The 13,430-nt window shown below is 44.5% G+C and overlaps 1 protein-coding gene across 2 annotated transcripts in view; it reads right to left on the bottom strand.

The window, feature by feature from the left end:
• Positions 1 to 400: 400 nt before the first annotated feature.
• Positions 401 to 13,430, bottom strand: part of VAV1 (vav guanine nucleotide exchange factor 1) — a 57,626-nt gene continuing 44,596 nt past the window's right edge. Inside the window, exons 23-27 of one of the 2 annotated variants that reach the window (XM_028521707.2) lie at positions 8,883 to 8,999; positions 6,750 to 6,837; positions 3,743 to 3,857; positions 2,305 to 2,456; positions 401 to 711 (exon numbers count right to left, since the gene is read on the bottom strand). In XM_028521707.2, the coding sequence (XP_028377508.1) occupies positions 658 to 711; positions 2,305 to 2,456; positions 3,743 to 3,857; positions 6,750 to 6,837; positions 8,883 to 8,999 (526 nt within the window). In that variant the 3' untranslated portion in view covers positions 401 to 657. The remainder of the gene's footprint in view (positions 712 to 2,304; positions 2,457 to 3,742; positions 3,858 to 6,749; positions 6,838 to 8,882; positions 9,000 to 13,430) is intronic. The other variant, XM_036032284.1, reaches the window with a different exon arrangement.

Raw genomic sequence — 13,430 nt, 5'->3', positions numbered from 1 at the left:
TGAGGCAGATGCAACGACATCTCAGCAGATGGCAGGGCGACAGAAGATAACCACCAGGTCCCAGCAACCTCCTCAACACCCCAGGGCCAAAGCCCCTGGGGTGTCAGCATGATCCTGGGGAGAAGTGACAAAGGACACCCAGAGCCAACTCAGATGAGGTGTCTACCACTCAGCAGAATCAGAGGGGCTCCAACCAGTAACTGTGTTCTATTATAGAAAAAGCAAATGAGTTATGTTTCTGTGATCCAGAATCTGCTGCCTGGGGGTCCATTTCCTTCTTCGTACCTTAAGTGGCCACAAAAGGTGGTAACGCTGAAAAGCAGGTTTTGGTGGGTGGGTTTGTCTGTGCCCCAGCACCCCTACCCCTCCCTCCCCTTCCAGCGCCTCTGAACAACACCAGTCCCTCCATCCATCATTTTATTCAAAGCCGTTGCCTCGAGCCCTGCCATCCCTAGGAGACCCAAGGGGAAATCAGTGTGTCATAAATTAACCACGCCAGGGCATCACCCCAGGAGACCGGGCAACTGGACGCAGGCCCTCCGCAGTCCATCTTGGATCCCCAGCCTGCTGGGACCTGTCACAGTCCCTGGCCACGCAGCCTGCCCATCCTGGGATCACAGCCTGCAGTTCCTTGTCTTTCTGTCAGTACGCCAGCGCTCAGCAGTATTCCGAATAATCCTCCTCCACGTAGTTAGAGGGGAACCAGCCAACCTGGGAAGAGGTGAGAAAGGAGTCAGGGCAATCTCTACGCTGTTCCTCGACACCAGGCAGGTTTCCTCCTACCTCAGGGCCTTTGCACCTGCCGTACCTTCCACCCCTCAAAATATACTCCTCCGATACACACCTGGCTGACACCTCCCAACTCCTGAAGTTTCTACTCTCATATCACCTTCTCAGTAAGGACTTCCCAGCCACCCTTTTAAAACTGCAAACCCCACTCACCCCAACACTCCTTAGCCCCTTTTCCACTTTAGTTTCTCCACACACTTATTGCCATTTATTTGATGGTACTGGTTATCATTTATGGGCTTGTTATCAGCCTCACACACACACACACACACACACACGCACACACACTACAATGTGAGCTCCACAAGGCAGGGATCTTGTGTCTTATTTACCATTGAGTGCCCAGGGCTTAGAATAGTTCCTGACACACAGCAGATACTTAATATTGTTGAGAGGATGCATGGACAGATGAATGGATGGAATGATGGATGGATGGATGGATGGATGGAATGATGGATGGATAAATGCATGGATGGATGGAATGATTGATGGATGGATGGATGGATGCATGCATGCATGGATGGATGGATGCATGGATGGATGGAATGATTGATGGATGGGTGGATGGATGGATGGATGGATGGATAGATGGATGGATGGACGCTTTACAGTTCAGACTTTCCTGAACACACCAAAAGTCTCCCTAAAACCTAGTGGTCTTCTAATGCACACTAACATTACCCTCCATGGTTCTTAACAAAACTTTTCACCTAAGCAATTATCTGGGTCACTTTTTCACATATGTTCCCCTTCAGTAGAATGTAAGCTCTTAACCCATTTCCTTGTCTTTATTCCATAATTATTTCTGAGAAACCATTACAAGTGAGGCAGTATTCTAGAGGCTAGGAACTCATCAACAGATGACATAAAGAAGACTCTCTGCCTTTGTAAGACAAAAATAAAAATCAGGCCGAAACATTTTTGAGAAATCTTGAGGTCTCTGCTGACAGTCTGAATTCAAGCAGGCAAAAGAATACAAAAGGAACAAGTGGTTAATCCCAGTTCTACCTCTTTATGTATTCAATATCTATGGAGCACCTACTGTGTGCCAGGCCCTGTTCCAAGCACTGGTGATACTACAGAGAACAAAACAGGCACAAAAGCCTCAATGATCAGCTTGCCCTGCAGTGAGGTGTCCTGACGTGCTCCTAGGGTGTGTCAGGGGTCCCCCTGGGCTCTCATGCTGCCCTGTGATTCCCCATCGAAATTTTGACCACTCAGCATTGTAACTGCTTGGTTACAGGCTTGTCCTCTTCAGTAGACTGCGTGCCATGAGGGCAGTGATTATACTTGGCTCATTTTTGTCTCCTCAGCACCCAGCAGAATGCCTGGCACATAGTAGGTGCTCAAGAACTAAATGCATGTTGCACCAATGAATGAAATCCCTGTGCCCCTCCCTCCCCTGACCCAGGGAAGACCTCCATGTAAGCCACTCCCCACCTCCTCCAGCCCACAGTTCCAGCGCAGCACACCAAGGCCAGGTTGCCTGAGGTGCCATGCTCCGCCCTGACTCACCCGGCCATAGATCTCCCCTCGCCACCAGCCTTGCTGCCCCTTCTTGTTAAGGATCTTGACAATGTCACCCTCCTTGAGGTTCAGCTCCGATCGGTCCCGGGCACAGAAGTCGTAGCGGACCTTGGCTGTGCCGAAATACTTGGTGCTCCCTGCTGTATAGGGGAGAGCAGAGGTGGCAGGAAGGCCCAGGGCACACGCTGGCCCACCGTGCAGGGGCAGTGGGAGGACAGCACTCTCAGGAGGGTGATGCCAGGATGAAGGGCCCGTGCTTCTCTGTGCAGAGCACTGGGCGCCCTGTGCTCTGAGGGGTCACAGTTGTGCTCCCCAAATCATGCTTGCAGACCAACCAGCACCCATATTTAGAATACCATTTATAATTTTTAAAAATGGTTTGGATATATTTATAGTAAAAGAAACACAGGAATGATGTGGAAAAATTCATTCCAAGTTGCTAAATATTAATAATCTTAAGAAGGACCAAGAGTTGAAAAAAAAGAGGAAATGGGAGAAAGATAAGCAGTGGGGAAAAAAGACATAAAGAAAACTTTTCACAGTACAGTACAAATGACACCATAATTAATGTGTAGTATTTCTGCAAACATGCTAAGATTGAACACCATATCTATGCCAGGGCACATCAGTAATGCGCAGGCAGAGAGAAACATTTATTCGATTTGGTGAGTGACTAGCAGCAATTTTTGTCTTGGAGTCCTGATGTTATGTTGGTTTTGTTTTTGAGTAATAAAACAGCTTAATAATAATTCATTTTTAATACCTCTTTAAAAAATGTTTGGACATAAAAAATTCAGACACTACACAACCCATGGGATTTTCTGAAAATCGTATTTTAGAATGCACACCAGAAAAATGAAATTTGAATAAGAAAAAGGAATTTCAAAAATAAAGAAAAACATGGAGACAAGAAGTATAGTCTAAATAATTCTTGATACTGTATTTGCAAGTGAATGCATGAAAGGATTCCTAAAATACATGTCATAATTATTTTAAGTCACAGGAAACTATACTCAACACTGCAGATAATCCCATCAAACCCAGTGGTGAGAGATACAAAGGGAAACAGAAGTTAGGTGAACTGAAGGACTTGCCTTTTTGTAGGAGACAGCTGTAGATAGTAATTAATCCTTGATATCGTCACAAAAATATAGGCTTGAAAGCTACAGGTGAGGATCGTTCTGGTCCCTGGTGTCCTCATCTTCCCAAATACAAAAAAATTACCCCTGACCCACCTTCCACGCAAGCAAACGAGAATGCCAACCACTGAAGAGCAAAGGAACAGACAAGAGTAGAAAGGGTCCCTGCTGATTCACAGACACAACCTCTGCATGCCCACTGGAAGCAATGCCCACGGTATTCCCAAACTTCCCCTCCATGACGGGAAGGAGCCAGGGCTGCAGGTCCCCAGCCTGAGGCATCCTACCTGCTGGTTTGCTGATAGTTCTCCTCTCAGGCTCCTTGAAGGGGAACTGCAGGGTGGTATCCAGTGACTTGAAGCAATCCTTTAGGGAATTCTGCTGGTAAAACTCCACCAGCTCCTGGACAGGAGACAGCAGGACAGATGCTATCCTAGCAGGCCAACCCAAAAAGGCAGACTTGGAAGGAGCCACATCCATCCCTCATGTCAAGCAGCCACCACTTCTGGTCTCCCTCAAGGGATTCCTTGAATGCTCCTCATGATAGGAACCTCATTCCCTTTTTGCACAGCCAGGACCATTTTATGGGAAAGAGACCACATTGCCTAAAGCCAGTTCCTCTAATAACCAATTTGCTTCATGATAAATTTATACAACAATCTACTTGCCTAATGGCCAGCTCACCAAAAATCAAACCTACCTGCCTCCAGTGGGTGCCGGGGGCCTTATTTTTATAATTAATTATAATAGTAAATGCTATTAAGCACCTAACATGTGCTGGCCAAGATGCAACCACACATCATCAAAATGTCCTAATAATCACGAGAGGTGGATATGGTCATGGTACCCTCATTTTATAAAGAAACTGACTCACACAGAAGCCAAGCTCCTTGCCCCGGGTCCCACAGCTACAAGAGGGAGGGTCCAGAATTCAGCCCCAGGGGAGGCAGTGGAGCAGAGCAAGTAAGAGCTGGCTCCTGAAATATGACTGATGTGAATTCGAGTCCCAGATTCATTGCACTCATGAGCATTTATTACACAAACACTCAAGCTGAATCTAATAAGTAAACAACCAAGCAAGTCATAACTGACATTCTATAAAATAAATGTTTGCATTTTAGAATTCTAGATTCTGAAGTTGCCAGTGTGGACCTTAAGAACAAAGATACCTACTAAGAAAGGCTCCTGGTAGCTAAATGGACTCAACTTGTTAAAAAAATGATCTTAGCAACCATTTCTACACAGGGGCCTCTCTTGCAAACTGCACTCAGGGAGAAGCCCTCATTAAACTACCTGCCTCGGCACCAAACTGCCTGCCTGTACAGTGTTTCTGCCAACTGAGCCAGTCCTCATAAAGGAGTTCTTGGACTCCTATTTCAACCAATAAGACTGAGGCTTTTCCCATCCAATCAGATCTGTGCAGGTCTGACCAACCAGAGCAGCTCTATCCTGACCAATCAGGACACTGCCTTTTGAACCAATCAAACTGTGAGAATCAGGAGCCCTCATTTACAGGAGGACAGACTAATCAGGGGCTAGGGATGGGGCTCTGTCTATATAAGCCTGCTCCCTTGTGCCTCTGGGAGCATATTTTCCCTTTCCAACAAGATTGAAGGGTGCATTGCTCTGGCAGAACTGAAACCCTGAAGAGGGCTTGGAGCAGAGCAGAGCTGTGAGCCAGAGAGGAACCTAGTCTGTGGCCTCTTGGTCCCAGGGTTACCATGCAGCCATGCTGTTTTCCCAGCTATCCTATTCCTGTTGGTGTTGCATTACCACCAAGGACCATCAGTTGACACCAGTATCACGAAAGACCAAAAATAAAGAAAAGACTGGGGAACTATGGCAAACTAAAAGAGAGTAAGGAGATAAAAACTGAATGTAATGTGTAATCTGTGATTATAACCTAGGGGGAAAAAACAGTTATAAAAGACACAACCAGGGCAATCAAAAAGTTTAGAAAATGGGCTGTATACTAGATAATAATTTTGCATCAGTGTTCAACTTCCTGAGTGTGGTGATAATAGTGTGGTGAGGTATGAATGTGTCTTGGCTCTTCAGATACTCAGGCCAAAGTGTCTGTGGGTGAAGGACCTTGATATCCGCAAGTTACTCTTAAGTAAAGTTCAGAATAAATGTGAATGTGTGCGTGTACAAAGAAAAAGCAAAACAGAATATTAACAATAAGTGTAGGTGAAAGGCTTTCAGATGTCCATTACATTTTTCCAATCACTCTCCAGAAATTTTCTCAGAAATAAAAAATGGAAGTGGGTGGAATTTTTAAGAATAAAAAGTTGGGAGAAAAAAATGGTGGAATAAATTAACACTCCCTAACCCTCTGGCGGGGCGGGGCAGGGGGGGCGGGTTGGGGGGGGGCGCAGTCCCTGTAAGGATGAAGTTAAATCTGAGATACCCCTCTCCAAAAAAATGGCAGGTATGTGCATGATTCTGGATTTTCTCAATTTTGAGGATCCACAGACCATGGGTAAGATCCATGTGCCTTAAACCAATGGGCTAAAATGCCTAAATGGCAGTCCAAAGCTACAGGCCTCCAAACAGAAATAATACCACTTGAAAGGCATCAGAATTATCAGATGATCATTAAACAGATTAGGAAGGGCTAAGTCTTCAAGTCAGAGAAACGAGGACTCTGCTCTTCTGTGACACTAGATGAGATCGAAACCTGTTTCCCCCAAAGGCAAGGACCTACATCCAAGATTACTATGTCCAGCAAAGATATCATTTAGAATGGGAGGGCAGATAAAGTGATTCACGGATAAGGTCAAGTTAAAGGAGTTCATCATCACCAAGCCTTTATTATATGAAATGTTAAAGAGACTTATCTAAGAAAAAGAAGATCAAAAATACAAAGAGTAAAATGACAACAAACTCACAACTATCAACAACCAAACCTAAAAAAACAGAAACAAAAACTAAGCAAACAACTAGGACAGGAGCAGGATCACAGAAATGGAGATCACAAGGAGGGTTATCAGTGGGGAGGGGCAGGGAGAACGGGGGGGGGGGGGGGGGGGGGGGGGAGGATCAGGCAATAAGAAGTACTCAGTAAGTACTCTGTAAATGCTCTCTGTTGTTAATTATTATTATTATTATTACCACCACTACATCATCATTGGTCATTAGGGTGTTGAATTTAAGGCCCATTGATCCTGAGTGCCCTTGGAGGAGCCACTGTGCGTATGGATGGATAAGCAGGAGGCAGTCCCAAGATGGCGCTTCAGGGAGGGTCCTGCCTGAATTCTGGGAGGCCAGAGTTAGGGGAAGACTGGCCCTTACCGTCAGCCCTCGGAAAGCCTTCTTTTCTGTGATCCGGTATAGTCCTTCTGCCGTCATGATTTTAATGTGCTTGACTTCAACATTATACCTGGACGCAGTGAGAGAGAGGGTCAGATGGTCATTGAGCCCTGAGGCTGGGGACCCAGGCTACACCCCAACCACAGAAAAAGCAATCTTGGCCACTTCAGGGAAGAGGCCACTGGGCCCAGGGACTGAAGCTACCTCCTACTGTCCCTTCCCTGCTCTCAGCCTACACTTCTTCACTTCTTCCCTTAAGGCTTCAGATCTTCTTGGACAATAGGAATGATCTTTCTGGACTCACAGGGTTGTTGAGAAGTCAGAGGGACCTTGTAAAGAAAGGGATGTTCTAGAGCAGCAATTTTCAACCACAAGAGGCACACTGGCGGGCCGTGAGATTTTTTAAAACATGTGACACTTGACTGTTGAGTCAGGGGCGCTCAACAGTCAACATGACAACATGAAAGCCAACATGACAATAGCTGTCCATGTGAATGAATCAAAATTAGACCTATTTTTTGTCAGACTGGCAAAAGATACAATTTTTGGTGTGCTGCAGAATTTTAGTAATTAGCTTATGTGCGCCATGAGATGCAAGAGGCTGAAACCTGCTGTTCTAGAGTAGACGGGACGAGGCCCACGCTGTCACCAACACAGTGGACCACAGGGACGTCAGGACCGGGAAGAGATGGTCACGTCTGCCAGGATGGAGAACTAGAAAACTAAACCTCCTGCTGCTACAGAAAACCCCTGGAAATGCTGAGGAGAAAAGTGCTGAGTCCTCAAAAAACAAAGTAAGGGAAATGCCCAGATGCCAAAAATAAGGACAAAACTAAAAACTAAGCAGTAAGTATGAACCGCCACCCTAAGGAGTTTGCTGACCTTGGCAACCAAGAAGCTTCTGTCCCCAAGTTCACAGAGACAAGAGAAGAGTTACCTCTAAGGTGGAGAGTTGGCCTGAGACCCACCCACACCCAATAGGGCTGGGCTGCCAAAAAGCTACGCCTGCAGAAAAAGAGGTGGGCTAGAAGAACACCACCCGTCAGCACAGCCCGGGACAATGAAACACTTGTCTGTCTCAGCCCCAAAACCGAAAGTCACCCTTGCAAATTCATAACCTCAGTCTGCCCTTATGTAGGTTTGGGGTGTCAACCAAGGCGAGGGTCAGGCTATAATAAAGAACAAAAGGCATTTATCCGGGCAAAAAGTTGCAGCCCTAGAGACACAGATTATTCAGGTATCAACCAAAAATTGTGCTCCAGGGGAGCATGAAGAAAGGCAGGGTCTGTAAAGGCAAAAACCCCAAAGCGTAATTCTTTCTTTCCTGCAAATGAAGGACCGAGGGCTAGGATACCAGGACTCCCTGAGTTTAAACATGCAACCTGCGGGGGTGAAAACTACAAGGAGGAGGGCAGGTGCACATGTGTGCAGGTAGAGCTGTTGTGCCAGGATGTTCGTGGCTTGCTTGAGCTGAGTGGAGCAGCAGGCCGGCCGCTGAACAGCAGCTCTGAGACCGAGGCCCGAGTGGTGCAGAGGCCCCACTTCCCTGAGAGCCTCCCGACTCTATTTTGAGTGAATCTCTCAGCAGTGCTTGTTCCATTTTAATTTTCCATTATCAGAGGTTTGAACTAAAACCATCTGTGTGATCTGGGAAACTAAGGAATTAACCTAAAACTTTTTTTAACTAAAAAAGAAATTAACCTGCTGGTGAATCCCACAGAAACAAATGCAAACTCTCTGGAGACCCAGGCAGCAAAAGATTTGCACAAGGGAAGCCCCGCTGGAGGTGCCAGACTAACTTAGAAAATCTGGGAGGAAATGAGGCACCGTGAGCAGGAGGCTGCACTCAGCAACCAGGGAAGCATGAGAGACAGGGGCTGCAAGATTCTGGTTCCGGTGACGTTCTGCATCTTCCTAGGGCAACACCTTTTGGAGGATCCCTAGAAAGCCTCTCTCTTTCTTGAAGAGTGTCAGTCATTTAAAGGAAATAATTTTTTTAAAGTGCCCAGGCCCCAGGGGTTAGTTAAAGGTGGCTCTCGTGACTACATCCCCTTCCCGCCAGGCACCTCAGTCACACAGGTCACAGGGGAGGCAGGCCAGGGAGGGAGGAGTTACTTAATGCTGATGGCATATTCTGCTGCGTCCTTAACCCTCTGCCGCACCAAGAACGTCCCGTCCGAGCGGTTGGTGAGGATGCTTTCTGCTCCAGCCCGCTCCATGGGGCCCGCGTACCTGCCAAGACACACCAAGGAGAGAGGTCCACACAGCCCCCATGCCTGGCCCTCCATATGGAGCCACTTTTTCTCCTACACCTTGTGATCTTTTTTTAAGTTGCTGACAACCTGGGTCAGCAGCACTTAGACACCAACAGAAGCCCTGAGGAAGCAATGACCACAGTCCAGAAGTGGGCAATTTAAACAGGGGGCCCAAAACTCAGCCATCAAAATAAATAACAAGTAAGTAGTATTTCACATTGTTGAAAAAAATTGAAGAAGCCACAAAGAAATGGAAAGATACTTCGTGTTCATGAATTGGAAGACTCAGCACAGTTAAAATGGCCACATTACTTAAAGCAATATACAGATTTAATGTAATCCTCATGAAAATTGCAATGACACTTTTTTCAAAGAAATAGAACAAAAAAATATCAGATTTGTATAGAAACACAAGAGCCTAAACTGCCAAAGCAATCCTGAGAAAAAAGGACAAAGCCAGAGGTATCAGCCTCCCTGGCTGCAAAATATACTACAAAGCTACAATAATCAAAACAGTATGGTACTGACAAAAAAAAGACACACAGACCAATGGAACAAAATTGAGAGCCCAGAAATAAACCCACATGTATATGAGCAACTAATTTTTGACAAAGGAGCCAAAAACATACAACAGAGAAAAGTAAGCCACTTTGGTGATGGTGTCGGGAAAATGGGAAAGCTGCAGGCAAAAGAATGAAGCTGAACTGCTGTCCAAGAACACACACAAAAATTACCTCTGAGTGGGCTGAAGACTGAAATGGAAGGCCTAAAACAATGAAAGCACAGACATGAAAACATAGGTCCTAAACTTAATGGAATTTGGTCTCAGAGAAGATTTTATAAACTTAACCCTAAAGGAAAGGGAAGTAAAAGCAAAAATAAATGAATGGGACTATATCAAACTAAAAAGTTTCTGCACACAAAAGAAACTATCAACAAAAGAAAAGGGCAACCAACCGAATGGGAGATATTTGCAAATAATACTTGTGATAAGAAGCTAATAAGCAAAATATATTTAGAATTCCTACAACTCAACAACAACAAAGAACAATCTTATTTTAAAAATGGGCAGAGGGCCTGAATAGACATTTTTCCCAAGAAGACATATAAATGGCCAACAGATCCAGGAAAAGTTGTTCAACTTCACTAGTTATAAAGGAAATGCAAATCAAAACCACAAAGGGTATCACCTCACACCTGTTAGAGGGGCTTTTATCAACCCCAGAAGGAATAACAAGCGTTGGGGAGGCTGTGGAGACGAGGGAATCCTTGCGCACTGCTGGTGGGAATGTAAACTGGTGCAGCCAGTATGAAAACAGTATGGAAGCTCCTCAAAAAATTGAGAATAGAGCTGCCATGTGACCCAGCAATCCCTCTTCTGGGTATCTATTCAAAACATTTGAAAACACTTTCTCGTAAAGATATATCTACCCCTATTCACACTGAAGTACTGTTTACACTGGCCAAGACATGGAAACAACCGAAGTGCCCTTCAGTGGATGACTGGATAGAGAAGATGCGGGACATATACGCAGTGCAATACTACTCGGTCGTAATAAAGGATGAAATACTGCCACTTGTGACAGTGTGGATGGATCCTGAGAGTAATCATGCTAAGGGAAATTAGGTGAAAAAGGATAAGAACCATGTGATTTCACTCATACGTGGCATATGAAACAGACAGCAGCAGATGAACAAACAAAACAAAAAGTCCTAGACACAGACAACAGTATGGTGGTCACCAGAGGGGCAGAGGTTGGGAGGGAGGCTGGAGAGGGTAAAGGGGGTGAAATATATGGTGATGGAGGGAGACTACACTTTCAGTGGTGAGCACACAACACAATATACAGATGACGTATCACAGAATTATACATTAATTTCATTATACAGAATTTCATTAATTAATGAAATTAATGTGATTAACCAAGGTCACTCCAATGATTCAATTTTTAAAAGTAGCATTTTAGCGCAATGTTTGTAAAGATCAAGATGACCACAAAAGCAGTCATGAAAAGGAGCAAAGCTCTGACACCCGCCACAACATGGATGAGCCTCAAGCATATGGTGCTGAGAGCAGCCAGACACAGAAGGCCACACTGTGTGTGGCTCCACGTATGGGGCACGTCCAGGGCAGGCAACTCCAGAGACAGGAAGCAGGTGAGTGGTTGCCAGGGGCTGGGGCAGGGAAAGGGGGGGACCACTAATGGGGATGGGGTTTCTTTTTCGGGTGATGCAGATGTTTTTGAGCAACACAAAAGTAATGGTGCACATCATTGTGAATGTATTAAATGCCACTGACCATGATTGTCAGTATGAATATATTTATGTTGTAAATGTAAGTATGTAACAAATATGTTAATTATAAATTATATATAATTATAAATAGTATATACATGCAAATATGAATATATTTTCTATAAATGTGATTATGTAACATAAATATTAGACACATAATTGTAGATTATGTATAAATATGAATATGAATATATGCTATGTAAATGTAAATATATAGCATGTATATATAAGTTTGCAATACACATGTAAATATTAATAAAAATTGCACTTTAAATGGTTAATTTTGTTACGTGAATTTCAACTCAATTTAAAAAAATGAATGCACCCTGGCTGGTGTGGCTCAGTGGATTGAGTGCCTGCCTGCGAACCAAAGGGTCGCATACCCGGGTTGCAGGACAGGTGCCCAGTAGGGGGTGCATAAGAGGCAACCACACATTGGTGTTTCTCTCCCTCTCTTTCTCCTTCCCATTCCCTCTCTCTAAAAATTAATAAATTAAAATCTTAAAAAAAATAAAAATAAATAACTTCCAGCCAAGATGGAAGCATAGGTAGATAGACTTTGCCTCCTCACACAACCAAAAGAACGACAAATTTAAAAACAAAAAATAACCAGAGCTGCCAGAGAACTGAACTGTATGGAAGTCCAACAACCAAGGAATTAAAAAGAAACATTCATCCAGACTGACAAGAGGGGTGGAGATGGGCAGCCAGGATAGAAAGGAGTAGTGGCAAGACGGTGGCTGGAGGACCAAGGTGGGTGAGGTGGCAGTTGGCAGACTGGGCAGTCCCACATTTGCATGTGGATAAACCAGGAGGAATAACTGGGGAACAAGACAGACCATACAACCCAGGGTTCCAGCACAGGGAAATAAAGCCTCAAAACCTCTGACCAAAAAAACCTGTGGAGGTTGAGGCAGCAGGAGAAACTCATAGCCTCACAGGAGAGTTTGTTGGAGACACCCACAGGGTCCGAAAACATACACAAACCCACCCACCTGGGAATCAGCACCAGACGGGTCCAATTTGCTTGTGGGTAGCAGGGAAGTGACTGAAAGCCGTTGGAGAGCTAAGCAAGCGGCACTATTCCCTCTTGGATCTCTCCTTCACATACAGCATCACAATGCAGCAATGTAGGTGGTCCCACCCTGGTGAATACCTAAGGCTCTACCCCTTACTATGTAACAGGTGCTTTGAGACAAAAAATAAAAAATAAAAAAAGGCCAAAATGAAAAACAGATCAAAGCTCCAGAAAAAAATACAATTAAGTGATAAAGAGATAGCCAATCTATCTGATGCACAGTTCAAAACACTGGTAATCAAGATGTTCACAGAACTGGTTGAGTATGGTTGCAAAATACAGGAAAAAGTAAAGGCTATGGAAAGTGAAATAAAGAAAAATGTACAGGGAACCAACATTGAAGGGAAGGAAAGTGGAACTCAAATCAATGGTTTGGAGCAGAAGGAAGAAAGAAACATTCAAACAGAACAGAATGAAGAAATGAGAATTCAAAAAATTGAGGAGAGGCTTAGGAATCTCCAGGACAACTTTAAACGTTCCAACATCCAAATCACAGGGGTGCCAGAAGGAGAAGAGGAAGAGGAAGAAATTGAAAACTTATTTGAACAAATAATGAAGGAGAACTTCCCCAATCTGGCAAAGGAAATAGTGTTCCAGGAAGTCCAGAAAACTCAGACAGTCCCCAAGAAGTTGGACCCGAGGAAGCATACACCAAGGCACATCATAATGGCATTACCCAAGATGAAAGATAAGGAGAGAATCTTAAAAGCAGCAATAGTTACCAACAAAGAAGTTTCCATAAGACTATCAGCTGATTTCTAAAAAGAGACCTTGCGGGGGAGGGGGGAAAGGGGCTGGAAAGAAGTTTTCAAAGTCATGAAAGGCAAGGACCTACATCCAAGATTACTCTATCCAGCAAAGCTATCATTTAGAAAGGAAGGGCAGATAAAGTGCTTCCCAGATAAGGTCAAGTTAAAGGAGTTCATCATCACCAAACCCTTATTATATGAAATGTTAAAGGGACTTATCTAAGAAAAAGAAGATAAAAAATATGAACAATAAACTGACAACAAACTCACAACTATCAACAACCAA

The sequence above is a fragment of the Phyllostomus discolor genome, chromosome 8, assembly GCF_004126475.2.
Source record: "Phyllostomus discolor isolate MPI-MPIP mPhyDis1 chromosome 8, mPhyDis1.pri.v3, whole genome shotgun sequence".
Classification (NCBI taxonomy): Eukaryota; Metazoa; Chordata; class Mammalia; order Chiroptera; family Phyllostomidae; genus Phyllostomus; species Phyllostomus discolor.
This window is presented reverse-complemented; position numbering and strand designations above follow the sequence as displayed.